Source organism: Anguilla anguilla, chromosome 7 (genome assembly GCF_013347855.1).
Source record: "Anguilla anguilla isolate fAngAng1 chromosome 7, fAngAng1.pri, whole genome shotgun sequence".
NCBI classification, from domain to species: Eukaryota; Metazoa; Chordata; class Actinopteri; order Anguilliformes; family Anguillidae; genus Anguilla; species Anguilla anguilla.
In genome coordinates, this window is record NC_049207.1 from 14,559,255 (window position 1) to 14,575,969 (window position 16,715).

Sequence of the window (16,715 nt, forward strand, 5' to 3'; positions counted from 1 at the left end):
AACTGCCCCCCCCCCCCCCCCCCGTAAACAGGAGGCCTAAATCTAAACCAGTCGTGCTTATAATCAGGCAATGTATTTGCAGCATTAATCACCTCATTTCCTCAAGAGGAATCAATAGCCCTCATGCCTAAAGGTCTGCTCTCTGCTGATTGGCTCAGCATGGTACCTGTGCTGATTGGTGTCATTTATGTCATATTAATATTAGCGTTAGACTCTGGTGACTTGCATCCATGACTTGCGACTGTCTTGCGACTCACATTCATGCCTTCTCAAATCAATCAATCAATCAATCAAAATATATTTATATAGCGCATTTCACAAACAATTGTCACAATACGCTTCACAGCACAACCCTGGCGTAAACCCCAAGAGGAGCAAGCCTAAAGCAACAGTGGCAAGGAAAAACTCTCTTCTGGCAGATAGGAAGAAACCTCGGAAGGAACCAGGCTCAAGGGGGAAATCTTCCTCTGGTCGGCTCAGGGTGTAGATTGGTGACCAACATAGTCAGTCAGTCAATGTTTACTTTGAGATGTTTTCGGTTTTCTGCCTGCTTCATGGCTGTGTCTTGTGGGCGTACCTTCATTTCACATTTGCATTGTTGGTTTTCGTCTGGGTTGGGCATCTGTGTTTTGAGACTTGTGGCGGTTGTGTATGTTGCTGTTGGCTCATCTGCCTGTTTGTCATGGAGGCTTGCCATTAAACTGAGATCAAAGGGAAACTAATCCCAGGATCAAACACTTGTGGTGTGGTTTCACAGACACAGATTAAGTTTAGTCATGGACTAAATTGAGGTTTTTGTGGAGATTCTCCATTCAAAATTGAATTTAGTCTTGGACTAGGCTTAATCTGTGTCTGTGAAACTTGCCCTCTGTGTGTCCTGTAAACGATGCCTGAAGAACAGACTATCTGTGATAAAGAATAGCTCAAGCAAACTGTGGTGTTAATGTGCATATGTATGTGAGTGAGTGTGTGTGAGTGTGAATGTGTTTATGAATGGTCATGAGCGTGCGGGCAGGTGCGTGTATGTGCGTACGTGTGGAGTGGGGGGTCCTCGTTGTAGCAGGTGGTTTTGCACTTTCTAATGCGTTTCCCACGTTTATCAATATGCCTGCAAGTGGAACAAAGTGGTGTGTGTTAGTGTGTGTGTGAATTGTGCTTCTACAGTAAATTTATATTGATATTGTGCTGGCTCCATTTTTCCCTTTGTGTGAGCCTCTTCCTTTCTCTCATGTACACACTGAAGCTGCATCCTGCCAGCACCCCCCCCCCACCCCCTCACCAGCACCCCTTGAATGCCAGCACACTGTTTCCAGACCAGCTGCACAGTTAGTGCCCTCTAATCCGCTGGTATTGTCAGCCTCTCCTGTTCTCCCAACTTTAATAACCCCCAGCCCTCGTAATTGCACTCAGTCTGCCAGTGCCGTCCCTCTGGACTTGGGTTTCAGAACGACGTGCCATTCACAGACCAGGTGGACACCCCCTTCACCTCGGCCACAGTGGCGCAGACCGTACTGGGGTCCAAGGTCATGTTATATTAGGCTGGGGGTGACTGACCCTAAAAAGTGTTAGGCTCCTCCACTCATAACCACACATAATTTAGACTCTGTGCCTAAAGGTTGGGGTGTCTTGAGTAACCGAGAGGAAGCTGTAATATCTGAATGGGATCGGTAAGATGGAATTTTCCAGAACGTACAGCAAGATCCTCTAGGGTCAGACTAAAGGACATGAAGATGTACGAGATTCCAGTCATGTGCTAGAACGTGCTGTGCGTTGTTGTTGTTGCTGTTTCTGTTTTTGTTTTGAAGTCACAGGCATAAAGCAAAGCCTTCATTTATTTGTTTTTGGAAACTGGATACTGTAAGAGGATGGGTTTGGCAGAACTGTGTGTGCAGGTAGAGAAAGAGAACCCTCCTTTAAGGGGCCTTGGGCTTCCAGTAAAGCTTGATAACCGCAGCTAATGCACCCCACAGTGCACGCAGCCCGGCGCTGCCATGGTAACATCAGGGATTCCAAGACTGGTCGACTCCGTGTCAGACTGAGTTCAAGATCCCAAGAAATCTGGGATAACACAGAACGGGTTCAAACCAAGCCTGTCAAAACAGTACAAGAATGTGCCATCACTGGTCATGATCCCAGATTTACCCATTGAAAAAACAGAGGCCAACAGGGATATTTTGAAAAGCTGTTTGTTCTGCATTTCGACAAAGGCTCAAAGTCCACGCAAAAGCCTTTGTCTGCTGTGAAAATAATCCCCACTTCTGTTTTTCTCTCCCCAGTATTCATCTTTCATATTCTCAGTTGGTGATATTTATCTGACGATCTTGAGGAATTCTACTCTGGTCCAGAGATTACTGCTTTAGGTTCGGTCTTTGATACATTTTTTGTTTAGTGCGTAAAAAAGGTGGCTTGTGTTACACTGCTTCTTTCCCTCAGCCTCATATGATTTCAGAACATTAAAGACATTCAAGTTGCAATTGAGATATTTGCCTTGCTGCCTAGGTAGTAAGTGGTGCTTGGAATTTGAATTGGAAAATTTTAGTGTGATAGTGTCACTGTTTTTATATGCCTCTATCCTGGTTTCTTCATATATTCACAGTTTAGGCAGCAGGAACAGATTTAGGGTGCAGGGTATATCAGTGAAAGGTGTACTCCATCCACATATGACTTGAAGCCTCACACTTGTGGTGCATAATATTTGTTTTCTGCAGAGCACTCGGCAGAGAGGTCATTGGGATTGATTTACCTCTTCCATTGTTCTCCAAAGCTTCAAAGACCCCCTTTAAATTTGTCTTAAAGTGACGTTGGCATATTTTCGATTTGTTGTGTTACTCAAGAAAGTGTGCTACGTAACAGATGGCTGTTATTCTCTGTCCCTTTGTCACTCTTCTCATTGGGAGGGATGTCGGCCTACAGAATTATTTATTCCCGCAGGGCGTCCTCTCATATTCCCCTGGTCTGTCTGACTTCATGGATTAGGCCGTTTCTCTTTTGGTGTTGGGTCAAATTCTGAGCGTCCCGAGCTGTTGTGTCTGGGCACTCGAGCCCTCCTTCTGAAACAATACCCCGCTAACGGCGTATCTCTGGCTGCTTTTAATCATTAACTGCCTGTGTACTTTATAGAGTAGTTTAGTCACGGCCATCAAAGCCAGGATCTTGTTTCATTAATTATTAATGACTTTCTGCTGCAAGCTGAAGTTTCTGAACCAAGAACAACTTGACCACTTAGCCCCGCGGTGAATAGCAGGTGACCTCAGAGAGTTTCAGCCGCACAAAGCCCAGGAACGCTGGCAGGAAAAGTGCAGAGAGCAGCGAGAATTCGCTCCCTGTTTCCCAGGCATTCCTGCCTCTGTGATCACAGAGGAGAGCTATCTGTGAGGATGACACACACTATCAGCGTGAGGCAGCGGTGCAGAGCTCTCCGCTAGGCACTTTCTGACAGCCCAAAGGCGTGTTTAAGGAGTTGGCCAGATGTAATAGAATATTGGGCCGTGGATATTTTCTTGGGCCTGGCTTTCTCCTCTGGGCCAGTTGCCCATTAAATGCATTAACCACGGGGTCTTCAGAGAGTGGAAAAAGCCCCTTTGTCTGTCTGAGTTTCGGCTGCTCTGAACGGGTCATTAAAAGCGCTGTGTCTGAGATGTCGGAGATCCGATGCGTTAATCCCCCTGATGGAAGTTAGCTGCTCTCTGATTGGCCTGCCGCTCTGTTGCCTTTCTGTTCCAGACTTCCACTGATGACTCCTCCACCTGTGGGAAGCACGGGCAAGGATACCAGCTGGAAGTCACCAGCACAACGAAGCGACTGGATTACTTCAACGGCCAGTTCAATGACGTCCTGCTCACTTCCATTGCCGTCGCCCCCATGCAGGATGACACCGTGGCCAGCCTGGGAACCTCTGAGGGCCGAGTCATCCAGGTACCAAAAGGAATCGGGGGTCAGAGAGGTCACAGCAGCTGAGGAACCATGACATCACTGGTTTCCCTCCAGTAACCACAGCTTCTTGAGTTATGATTGTTTGACCATATTCTTAAACAGTCACCGTAACGCAATAAGACAAACAGAGACTCATTTAGACCTGGATTTGGTAAACAAATCTCAATTTAAAGTCAGTCAAGCAATGTGTTTGTTTTTCGAGGCACCGTACCATTTCTGGCAATTCATCTGAGTTGACAATACTATTCTGTACTTGGCTTTAATCTCAGAATTCACAAGTATAAAACTTGCGGTGGCACTTGGCAGTTTCCCTTTTTCATTGTGCATGTAAATGGGCAGGATACTCATACGTGACCAGAGAAACTGCGGGCTTTAGAATTGGCGGGCGCAGGTGCCTGGGCAGGTTTGGAGCCATGCTGTTTTCCTGTTTGCGGAACAACCACATCACCTCTTCCAGTTATCCCATGCACCAGCTGCATGTTCCAACAAAGCCTCTTTTATCAATGCCATTCCAACAGGCTGCAGGAAATTTTCACCCTGACTCACTTCTAAAACAATACAGATCAATAAATAAAAGATTACATTGAAAAAAAAGAACATCCAATTCATCCGACGAGGCGTATTCACATGAGAACTTATGCTGGTGAATGAGTCGAGAGCGAGAGACTAATAAGCATCAGATTTTTTTCCCTCCCTCCTTTCGAATGCGGTTTAGCGCCCCGTTCCTGTTCTTATGAATACTATTAGAAAAGGGCGAGAGCGTGGCACAGAAAAGCTCGACAGCTGCGCGGAAACGGATTTGCAGGCGAATGGCGAGCTAATGGCGAGCGCCGGGCCTCGATGACAGCGCGCTCACGCAGCGTGCTTCAGGAGCGGCCGCAGCTGTCGCCGTTCCTCCTCCATTGTCCCGGGAATCGGCTCCGGGAATCGGCGGTGGGAATCGGCGCGTGGTTGCAGCTGTTGTCGGGACTGCGGCGGAGGCCCCCGCGAGAGAAGCGCCGCGTAGCCTTGACCGCGTGCGTGAGAATCGACCCGGCAGGCCCCGTCCGACGCGACTAGGATTTGTTTACCTTTTGTTCCCGGGGAAAAAATGCTTTTAGCCAGGGATGGTGATTGTGGAAAGGTCCCCTGTGGCCTTCAGGTTCAGGAAATGTTCCCCGCTAGAAAAAGCTTTTTTCTTTTTCATGTGAGGAATAATAACGTTGTGGACTTTTTTGAACAGTTTCCCCTCATTCATACTCAATAAGATGTAGTTCACACAGTCGTTGCCTCATAGTAAACCTGTTACTGCCCATGGGCTTTTGGCTCTAGACTAAATAAGAGAAGACTTCTGTACGCCTGCTGTGACAGGTGCATCAGAAGAGAAAAACTGTACCACATAATGTCTCATTTAGAAATGCATTTTTTAAATTATACGCCCACTGTTTTGGTCATCTTGACTTTCATCAGCAAACAAAATGTCCAAATGAAAATTTTCCCAGATCCAAATAAGCTGCACATTTCTCAAATGTGGACAAAAGACTATTCCATATGCTGTAGCTTCTTCTTACAAATTTGTTTTGAGTTTATCGTTGAGCAATGAATAAGTAAGAGCTCCATTGTGAATATGATTTTAGACAGAATTTCCATCAGTTTTGCTTTAGTAATGGTTAACATCATCCATCACAATAGTAAACTCCTTACGCTTGTGGTGGTTTTTGGCAGGACAGTGTGTGAAACTGCAGATGTAGAGATTTTCTTTGATAACTTTTTCCCGTTTCCTGTATATTTAGACATTTGTGACTGTGAAAAGATCTGGCACGGAGAACACTGGTGGAGTTTCGCATTAGAGGAACTCATTTCCTCATTACATGACGAGCATGGCATTCGGACAACATTTCTGCAACGCTTTATTAACGTCATAACAATATCACAGCATTTTTTGGAGAGAACAGGAAGCAGCAGAAATCTCTCCCGTGATGACACATCTCAGGTCTTTGGGCTGAGGTCTATTCTGCCTATTCAGCTGCAGCTCACCCTTCCAGAAATGGTTTGGTTTAACTTAAGGTCCTTTCACAGTTCAGTCCCATACGTCTAGGGTTGCAGTGCAGTTGAACTTGCATTTCCAGCACCCTCTCTCCGGCAGATAGGATTGTCTCTTAAAGAGGTGGCAAGGGGGTGGATTTCGACCCCCCGGGCCCCTTCGGGTTTTGTTTGGAGGACTGTCTCCGTGGAGGTATGCGGGCATTCTTTATATTCAGTGTGAGCGACCTCGGGTGACTCACCGTAACGTGCTGCAGAGAGTGCTCGTCCTTTTGGGAAACAGCAGAGAATATGATTGGATTTCACAGCCATGCAGTTCACCCTGCTCTACTGACAGGGAAAACACAAACAGACCGTGATTACAGGGGCGCACGCCGAATGGTGTTTTCACGGCCTGGAGCTTTGGAGCGACGTAATCTTAGCGTAACCGCGGATGATAAATGTAGCCTGGGGTACATAAAGGCATGTAAAACTCAGACGCCTCCTGACACGTTGAATACGTGACGTACTTTGTCTTCCGTAAGCCCAAAGCAATTGCTTTTGTTTCCTCGCTCTCTTTTAGCCTGCAGCTACGGTGATACTAAAGAGATTTTGTAATCTTTACCTGCATTATTTGAATCATTTATTATGGTATCCGTAACAGGGTGTGTCCGTCTCGTACAATGGTTGTCAAAAGCCGGAGCTCTTTGAAATAAGCCAAAGGCTGCTGAAAATATAATCTTATGTAATTCAACGCAAAATGTATCTATGGTGTCACAAACTCAAATACGCCTCAAGGATTTAAAAGTTTTTTTTCAGTCATCCTCATTTTTGTTCAGCCCTGATTTGATTCTTTTTTTTTAGAGAAAGGGGGGCAGACAGGCCCACCCTCATTGTTTTTTTTTTTTTTTACTTTTATTCCGATAGGGTAACAGGTAGAGAGAGTATGATAGCTCAGACGGTGCCATGGTAAGGATTGAATAAGTGGGATTAGGGTAAGGCTCAGGAGTCTGCCGCCCTACAGACTGTGCCACACGACTCGCTGATTTTTTATTTTATAATTGATGAGATGATCTGCTTTAGGGCTGGTGTACATTATACGATTTTCTCTCTGGCTATAACGACGGGAGTTCATCAATGAATGAGTGAATCATTGCATTTATATAGCACTTTTCAAAATGCTCAAAGTGCTTTACAGTGATGAGTGGGAACTCACCTCACCCACCACCAATGTGTAGCACTCACCTGGGTGATGCACGGCAGCCATTTTGTGCCAGAACACTCACCACACATTAGTTAAGGTGGACAGGGAGAGAATTTATTTTTAATTTTTTGCCAATTATATTAGGGGATGATTAGGTGGCAAGTTTGAGAGAGAAGGTTGGGAATTTAGCCAGGACACCGGGGAATCCCCTACACGGAGCCATCTCCTGTTTGGTCAACAGGAATCAGCTTGCATGACCTCTCACACCTGACGAATTCAAGCCGACTGTGCCCAAATTTTTTTAACACGTCAAAAAACTGTTGTGGGCCTGTAAGCTGGGTTGGTTCGGAATGTTTCTCATACCTTGCGAGTTGTGACATTTCTTACAATTTGGTCCCAATCAGAAAAAAAACAATCGTATAACGTAGGCCCGCCCTTAGTAACCTATGGCTGTGCTCCACTTACTGTACTGTATGTACTCTTTCATATTGAGAGATGCCTAGGGAGGGGTGGAGTGGTGGATCTGTGCTGTAAACAAACACATCTCTCCTCTTGCCCTTGTCCAATACCAGGTGGTTGTTTCCCGGTCCAGACAAAGGGTGGCCCACGTGAACTTCCGACTGGACGAGGGGCGGGTGTCCCCTGAGGTGCTCCTCTTGCCCGCCCCATGGCCCAATGCCTCTGTATTGTTGGTGACGGGAAACAAGGTGAATGACTTGGACGGACTGCTGAATTATTCTCATTTTTTCAGGCCCTCTGCCCAAAAATGAAACCACTTGGCACGAAAGGGAGGTGCCAGTCTCAGACCCTGGCAGATAATAAATCAAAGACGTTCTCTTTCTTGAGGTCACAGCCTGCTTGATTAAATTTGACACCGCACCCATTATCATAAAAATGTCATATGATGCCAGGAATAAAAAACATGACTTTACTGTTGAATGTCCTTTACTTTGACTATCTTTGCCAGATCTGTCAATATGATTTTAAGAGTGCTTACATATGAATTTTATTATACTGAAAGTATTTATTTTAAACTTGGAGGCTGTCTCAATATGTTTCAATGGCTTATTGGCAATGGCAATGGCAATTTTTGCTGCAATGATGATAGAGAAATAGAGAGATATAGAGAGAGAGACAGACATACAAGCAGACAGAGAGAGAGAGAAAGAGGCTAAAATAAATGAGCTGAGTCTGGCTAAAAGAAATGAGCAGACTCTCAAACTGAGAGGGTCAGTATTACTGCTGATTTTATGGGAAAAACAGAAGGTGTTGATCAGCCGTCACACCTAAGCTATGTGATGACTTCCCTGTTTCTCAGGAGTGCCAAGACATTAGTAAGCCCGCAATCAAAAGAAGAGTGAGCAACACAATCTTATCCCTCCCTCTCTTTTATTCTTTCTCCCTCTCCCCCCTCCCTTTCTCACTTGTGCGTCCCTCCTCTCCTTAACTTTCTTCCTCTCAGCAAGAATTCAAAGGATTCTTTGTTAGTTTGAAAGGAGTTACATTTTAGCACATTAACATATGAAACCATCCTTGCCTCCCCTCCCTTTCCCCTGCTGTCTGACACAAAACATAAAAGAAAAATATTTTACCTAAAGTTAAATAAAACACTGAAAAAGAACATATTTAAATTTTAAATATTGAACGTAAAACAACAGAAGGTTTTTAGTCACACTGTGACTGCTTTTATGACAGTCAGGTAAACACTACACTGCTAGTTCTACTGTCTAAGCCTCATCTCTTTGCCGGATCTGCTGTTTTATCACTAGACAAGCCACACAGACTATTTCACAGCGTGTACTGCGTCGTGAATGTAGTGACATGGTGTGTCATTAACCGTACTGGCGTTCATTAGTTCCTGATCAGTTTCTCTCTTGGGCCCAGATCACTAAAGTCCCCCTGGTGGGTCCGGGCTGTGAGCAGCTGTGGTCCTGCAGCTCCTGTCTCCTGGCTCCGGCCTTCATGGGGTGCGGCTGGTGCGGCAACCGCTGCTCCCGGTCCATTCAGTGCCCCACCTCGCATTGGACTGAGGATTCCTGTCCTCCCACCATCACCAAGGTAATCACAACCCCAACACTGCAGAGGGCCAGAGGCAGGAAATTCTCCCTGTGACACAGAGAGTATTAGATTTCACACCATCTGAGCAGAACTGATGTCAGTTACATCTCTATTACTATATTATATTTCTATGGCTTATTATTGCCAGCAACCACACTAATCTCCATAATATAAAACTCATGCTTGGTGAAAGCACATGAATGTATTAAACCATTTAGCCTGCACATGGGGTTGTTGATCCTTTTTGGTCCGCTCCCATTATCTTGTGATGTGACAGGTTAATTGAGCGCTCGCCTTTGCATGTCTACTATAACACTATCGATAACAGTGACTACCTGTCCAGATTATTTCATCTGAGCCTATTAGGGCTTTCATCATTGCATTTCATCATCGGTCGTTGCAGCCTGCATTGTCGACTCGGGAGAGCGCAGACAAGCGTGTGCTGTCCTCTTAAGCGTGTTGTGTTGCCGCTGCTTCTTTTCATGCCACAGTCGACAGGTTGGGTTTGCACAGATGTGAGTTGGAGGACATGTGCAACAGGTGAACCGTGAGCACCCAATTAACCCAGGCTATTGTTGGTGCGCAGTGACACATCGTCATTCCGGCTGGCTGAATCCCTTCCTCCCTGGGCCAGCCAGGCAAGAGTGAACTGTGGAACAGTGCCTTAACGAGCTGAGCCACCCAAGGGCCTAGTCCTAGTCATTTTGAATTTTTAATATCTATCTCTCAGCAGCCCCTGACACCAGCTTGCATGTCAAAGTTATTCTGGTGGAAAAATATTTAAAAGAAGCCAGAAAATAACGCCAATTTAACGCTAGACTTGCTGAACAGCTTTGAGTTTTAAAGAGGCCTGAGGGAGATTGAATGGTTTTGACTTTCTGGAAACTGCGTGTCTCTCAGCTGGAGAGCTTTACAAGTTAAAGACTACTAACAGAAGAAGGTTTTCCACTGCTGTCAGCCTTTGTTTTGTAGATGGTCTTACTTTTTTCACAATTATTCAGGTTCCATAAACACCAAGGGAGAGGAGTGTGATCCTTTTTAATGGAAGGGCTTCTTTTATGTGTTTTATGGCTGCACCCCTTGCTGTTAGTTTGTCCACTGCGACAAAATAAACTGCCAAGGTAACCCTGGTGGAATGCATGTGTTTTCATTAACGTGAATGAAGAGCACAGCGAGAGTCAGACCTGCCCTTGCACAATGTGCACTTGCTGTGCTCTTTTAAAGTCCCCAAAGAGGCTTCAAAATAGACTCTGTTTATGTGCTTTGCTTTAACAGCAGTTTGCGTGTCTCTGTACTGTGTAGATTTCCCCTTCAACTACCCCTGTTGGAGGAGAGACAAAGCTAACCATCTGCGGGAGGGATTTTGGATTCAATAAAAGCGAGAGGTTTGATGCGAGGCTAATCAAAATCGACGTCAGTGGAACCCCGTGCAACCTAGACGCGCGGGAAAGCAACGGAAATCGGTGAGAGTTCCTTACGACTTGCGTAGTTTTTCTGGATGCCAGAAACATCTTTCACTGGAGTTGTTCCCACCTGTTTTTGCCTGAGAGACAGGCACCCCCTCCCAAAAAACTTTGCTGACTGTGTTCAATGGGTAATCGAGAGAAAATTGCTGTATTTAAACTTTCAGTTATCTAATCTGAATCACAATGCCATAAATCATTGTTGCTCAATGCCCTTTATGTCATAAAATTAACATGTTCACAGTTTACCCATTGTGGAGAAGCACTCGTTCCTTCTCCCAAACAAATAGCCTCTGCAAGCGTGCTGTGCTTTGGGCAAGATTAGATTGCCCTTGGCACTCTGCATGTTTACTCCAGCAGAGCATTGAAGGCACCTTGTCCGTGACTGGTTTTGTGACTTTGCTTTCTGTCCACAGGTTGGTTTGCACACCAGGCATAGCGAAGGCACCTCTAGAAAACCGCACCATCAGTGTACACAGCGGAAAGGAGCTGGCACAAAAAGAAGGCTTCTCATTGGTGGTATGGGCAAAAACAAATACTCAGCTGCTTAAACGGACAATGAGCAAATTGTGAGCTCAATTTGACACCTGCTGAGAAAATTAATGATGCAATGAATGTTCAAATTATCGTCTCCTTGTTGTCCTGCTCTTTCCTTCTTTTCTCTAGAACACTGTTATCAGCGAAATCTTCCCAGAGTTTGGGCCAAAATCTGGAGGGACACTGCTGACCATTCGAGGAGACTTTTTGGACAGTGGGACCCAGAGACGCATCACTGTTGGAAATGCAGAATGCGAGCTGCAGAGGTGAGGAATTCCTCCATGATCGTTCAACAGTAACCGCAGCACAAGCTGACGACAGTTAATTAACTTCCTTCAGGTAACAAGTTACTCTTAATGCAATCAAGTGGTTGTGATAATCAGAATGGTCTGAGGTGAGGAATGTTTATAATAGCATTTGTGTTTTATTACATTACGTTACGTTTTTATTTTTATAGCCATTTAGCAGGTGCTCTTATCCAGGACAAGTTAAACAGTTTACTGTTTACATACAATCAGTTTATACAGATCAATATTTACTGAAGCAGTTTAAGTTAAGTACCTTGCTGAAAGGAACAAAAGGCTGTGCCCCACCTGGGAATTGAACATGTAGCCTGAGTTGCAGGTCCAGTTCCCTAACCATTGTACTACGCTGCAGTACTGTTTTTAAGTCTTTATAATGCAAGTAAATGTGTCCAAACAGACATACTGTAACACACTGATCTTCTTTTGGACTGAACCATGAAATAAGTGGGTCATGAGTGTGTCGGGGGTTGTTTTCTTGGCCGTGTAGGAGTTTGACTCGTTGCTTCTCTGCTCTGCCTGCAGCGTGTCCCGTAGTGCCTTGGTGTGTAGAACCCCACCCCAGTCCTCTCCTGCCAATCAGCCGGTCGCGCTGGAAATCGATTCGGCCGTCCTCACTGCACCCGTCCCCTTCACCTACAATGAGGATCCCTTTATCTCCAAATTCCAGCCGTCCCGATCCTTTATCAGGTGGGTTCATGGACCTCTGTCGCCACACACAGTACCTCACCCTACTGGTCCTTAATACTCCACACTCAATCGCCCCCACCCCCCACCCCCCCACCACATTGCTCACCAAACTAGACTAAGTTTTCAGTAACCTACTGTGCAGTTCCTCACCCCTAAGTCCCTCTCATTACCCATGATGCCTCACCCTAACTGCTCCCTGTTATCCATCGCCTCTTGCCGTACTCTTTCTCCCCCCTGTCAGATAGCGTAACCCTAACCCCGTGCTCATGCTCCCCTCTGGCCACAGAGAAAGGGGCCAAGAGGAAGTGATGAAAGATGAGGGGCTCTGCAAGAGAAAGAGAAAGTGCCCCTTTATAAAGGGGAGGGGGGGGCACGGAAGGCTCCCCACACGGTTTTCCACAAAGGCAGGAACCGTGTCCGAGCGTTTGGAAGCGAAAGCCCCTAACAGCAGGTTTCTCCATTTGCCCCCCGCAGTGGAGGAAGCACGGTGTCCGTGCACGGTGCCTACTTGCACTCCGCGCTCCGGCCGCAGATGCTCATCACCACGCAGCACGGCAGGAAGGTCCTCCAGGTGGTGAGTGTGGCGGTCAGAAATCTGCCCGTGCGAAATGCCTTCCGCTCCCCGTCATGCTTGTGCTATAGCCATTAGGCTCCGGGGGAAAAAAAGAACGGCGAGGCTTGCAAAAAAAAAAAAAAAAAAAAAGGAGGGGAAATGTGAAATCCACACTGTGCGCTGCGGTTAGTCATCATTCATAAAGAGCAGCACAGGGGGTATTTGTTTCTCCTGTGTGGGTAGTTTATGTGCACAGGAGCACTAACACTGCCACAGGGTCACAGCCTATCAATTTTATGCTGTGCTTTAGAAAAGGGTTTTTTTTATGTGTCGTAAAGCTATAGACACTGCATCTTGTGTTTCGGGACACTTTTGAAATGCAATTCCTTGTTTTTAAAAAAATTTAAATGCTGGTTTGCACAGGTGTCCCTTCAGCTGAGCAAAGCACACGAGGTTGAGAAGCCATCAGGGGTTTTCCACTTGTTTAAACAAACAAAAGAAAAGAAAAAGATAATTTGCATGATTCTGCTCCCCATCATTTCAGGCTTGCTTTGGAAAAGTCTTCAAAGCGTGGGGAGACATTCACTCTAACGCGCGGAGCACACGGAAAACCTGCACCGTATTCGGTTTCAGATCAGACTCCTCAGGGCAGCGCTTCACCCGGAAACACACCTGCACGTTTCCGTGACACGGCAGCCCCTAACGGCTCCTGCAGAACAGCTCATTCTGGCTGTGGCCCCCTGCCTACAGAACCACCATCTATGTTTCCCTGTTACTGTTGTCCTATAGAATGACACGGTGCATGTCCCTATGTCTCTGTTACTGTGGACCCCACAGATCCGCAGTAGACTTCTCCCTGTCACTGCGGTCCCTACAGGCACATATTTGCTGGTTGGACTCAAGGCAGTGACCCTGGAAGTAATCTAAGTAATCTTATTGCTGATTGTGTCAGGGTTATTGTGAGGCAGAGTGCGTAAAGATAAGTACTTGTAAACAAGTTTAAATAATCCTGGTAAATGCACTGCTGTCATACTCATGGGAAAAGTACTTAACTTCAGTGTCTTTGGGTAGTGCACCCAGTATTATAAATGGATAATAAAGATTGAAGCTCCATAAGTTACACATGAATTTTCATGATCATTTCTTTGAGGAAAGCGTGAGTAAAATGAAGCTGGTATTTTAAGATCATGTTCTAGACTGCCAAGCACATCTGTCAGTCTCTTGTAAAGAAGATAGAATACTGGCAGTTAAAACGTTCTCATTTTCACTTTGACGGCAAACTGACACAGCTTTAGTTGAGACCGATGAGTACTGTGAAGTAACATTACAAATGATATTGCTTTAAAATGACATTCCTAATAATCTAATACAGGATGTCCTTTAAGCATCACAGCTGTTGCTTCATAAATTCTTGCTAGTAAACAGTTTGGAGTAATTCTCTATGACAGCATAAGATTTAGAGCAGCTGTCATAAAGACCGTCTCTGTCTTCCACAATGGTAGATCCAAATCTCCTGATATTTGACAAGTAAGTGAAGCGGATCTGTCTTCAGTCTGTGCAGGTCTCTTCATCAATGGCGACGGTTGTTCTCTGTCAGTGAGGAATCTGTGGATTATGGATCGAGTTTCACTCTCGCAAAGCGGCCTCACAGGACCTACTGTATGAAGTTATGGCCTTTGCTGTCTTTTTGTTCTGCTGGGATGCACCTTACTTTGCTCTGTCGCAAGAGCACAGGTCCGGTTATCCCATTAATTGCAGCACGTATCAACACAATTGGCCTCGCTCACAGGGTGTTGTCAAAAAGTGCAGTGGAAAAAAACCACACGGTTACAGAGCATGGGCAAGGCCACTTGATATAGTCACGGGGATTGATCACTGGGAGTAGTCACTGGGTATGAACATATGGCATTGTGACGGGAGTGAAGATTCATGAACCAAATAGTGGGTGGAGTTATCATGTGCTGTCAATCACTAACCTATATTAATCAATGAAACCCTAGTCGACTGAAATGACTGATAATTACACATGATAGCTCTATCTAAAAAAATCTAATCTAACAAAGAAAAAACAACCTAAGATCAAGTATCCCTCATTCATTCATTTTAAGGCCATCTATTTGATATATGTTTGGTGTTTCTAACCCCCTTGGTGTCATTTTTCAATGGCTTACATTTATGTAAATTACATAAATATGTAGAATTATAATGGCTGGGTCAAGTATTCTTAGGTCTTCAGAAAACAAACTCAAGCATTATTTAAACAAAAGAAACTAAAATTTATGTTCTTTGCATATCTCTTTCCCAGATCTTGGGAAAAGCAGATACTTCCAGCAATTTCAGTTTCCCAGCTGCATTAGAGTGATTGTATATTCTATGCCTCATTGGTAATGGCTGGCACAGTCTGAGAGCAGGAAGCTGTAAAAAGCCTGTGCGCATTCCTCTCGATTCCCGAGGACTGATCTGAAATTGGGGGGGGGGGAGAGAAATGAGATTGTCCCCTGGGACACCTCCGTGGTTCCTGCACCAGTTCTGACCTAGCAGACCTGCTGACACGTATGTGTGCCTTATCCGGAACACGGAAACAAAGTCACGCGGGGTTCAAAGACACACGGAAACCCACGTTCCCTCTGAACGGACCACCTGTCTTAGTGATAAATAAATTGGCTTGTTCCAGGTCAGATACAGCCCAATGCTGGAAAGCCATTCCCTGTCTCTCGTTTGAGCTGTTTCCCCTAGTATTGTCCCATCAGGGTTAACTAAAATAGGAATACTGTGTGGATTTCAATAGGAATAATGTTTAGACATTTCATTACAGAGTACCGCACAGCAAGCTCTTAACACATCATTCATCTGCTGCAGGCAAATCCAATATGCTGTTTATTAAACATTCAGTCCCGTTGCTGACATCAGTGAAGCTCTCTTCAAGCAATATTTACAAAACTACAAGTGATACAATGGAAATTCAGGAAGCACTTCCTCCTCAAACAGACTTGGCAAGCGAACTCAGAGTTGAGGGCTGCAAGGAATGAAGAGCTGCCTCATGTCTTATCTCCAGGGGGAAAGTGTTGACAAGTCTATTTGAATTTTATTTAGAGCCAGTGAATGATGGACGGAGTGCTTTAGACTCTTGCGGGAGTTATTGCTCTATGGAGAGCTTAGCTCTGGAAGAAAAGTGAGATGCTGACAGGACGTTTAGCGCAAAATTGAAACAGACTTTAGTGCTCGTGTGGAGGTCATAAATAGCTACTATGGGAATAAAAACACTCAAATGTAGATCCTGCATTTTATCATGCATTTTACCGCATTGTAAATGGCCCCAGGTAATTCTTCAGTTTACCCACAGACATTAAAGAGACTGTAGTCTGTTAATGTTTTGAAGGTTGCACGTGTTTCTAAATAAACAGTGTGAGAGCTGTTCTCCCTGGCCTTATGTGGCTAAGCCTTTTTGTGGTATCTGGGCTGGGGTGTTTTTCTTAGAGGACTAGAGAATAAATAAACAGAGAGACTGGCTCCAACCGTGTTACAGTATGACAGATATTTGTAGTAACCGTCTTTGGCTGTCTGCCATAGGGCTAACTCCATTTGCTTGGAGCCTTTTGCTGCTCTCCGTTTGGAGCTGTGAGAATCAGCAGGCTTGGTAAATATTATCTCCCTCTAACCCAGATTGCCCTTCATGAGTCAAATATAACCGTTTTTAATTTAGGAGAATTGTTCATAATCATTATTAGAATTCATGCTGTCCTCTTTCATATTCTGAAAGTATATTATTCCTTTGCGTTGTTTTAGGTACTTTGCTTTTTATTTTATTTTTTGGTACTGTTAATAAATGCAAGGGAAACTTTTACTTCTCAGACAGTTTGCCAAGTTAATTTCAAAAACTAACAGTTGGGCTGTGGTTGGATCATTCTATGAAGGTACTATTCTACTGTGTTGACAGACCCTATAGCCTGGTGCGCATTCCAGACCACGCCAGT

The 16,715-nt window shown here is 45.0% G+C and overlaps 1 protein-coding gene across 1 annotated transcript in view; it reads left to right on the forward strand.

Annotated features, from left to right (window-relative positions):
* Positions 1 to 16,715, forward strand: part of met (MET proto-oncogene, receptor tyrosine kinase) — a 41,776-nt gene that overhangs the window by 12,263 nt on the left and 12,798 nt on the right. The window contains exons 3-10 of the mRNA XM_035425473.1: positions 3,724 to 3,915; positions 7,711 to 7,845; positions 9,023 to 9,196; positions 10,499 to 10,659; positions 11,076 to 11,178; positions 11,326 to 11,462; positions 12,024 to 12,188; positions 12,663 to 12,762. Of these exons, the coding sequence (XP_035281364.1) occupies positions 3,724 to 3,915; positions 7,711 to 7,845; positions 9,023 to 9,196; positions 10,499 to 10,659; positions 11,076 to 11,178; positions 11,326 to 11,462; positions 12,024 to 12,188; positions 12,663 to 12,762 (1,167 nt within the window). The remainder of the gene's footprint in view (positions 1 to 3,723; positions 3,916 to 7,710; positions 7,846 to 9,022; positions 9,197 to 10,498; positions 10,660 to 11,075; positions 11,179 to 11,325; positions 11,463 to 12,023; positions 12,189 to 12,662; positions 12,763 to 16,715) is intronic.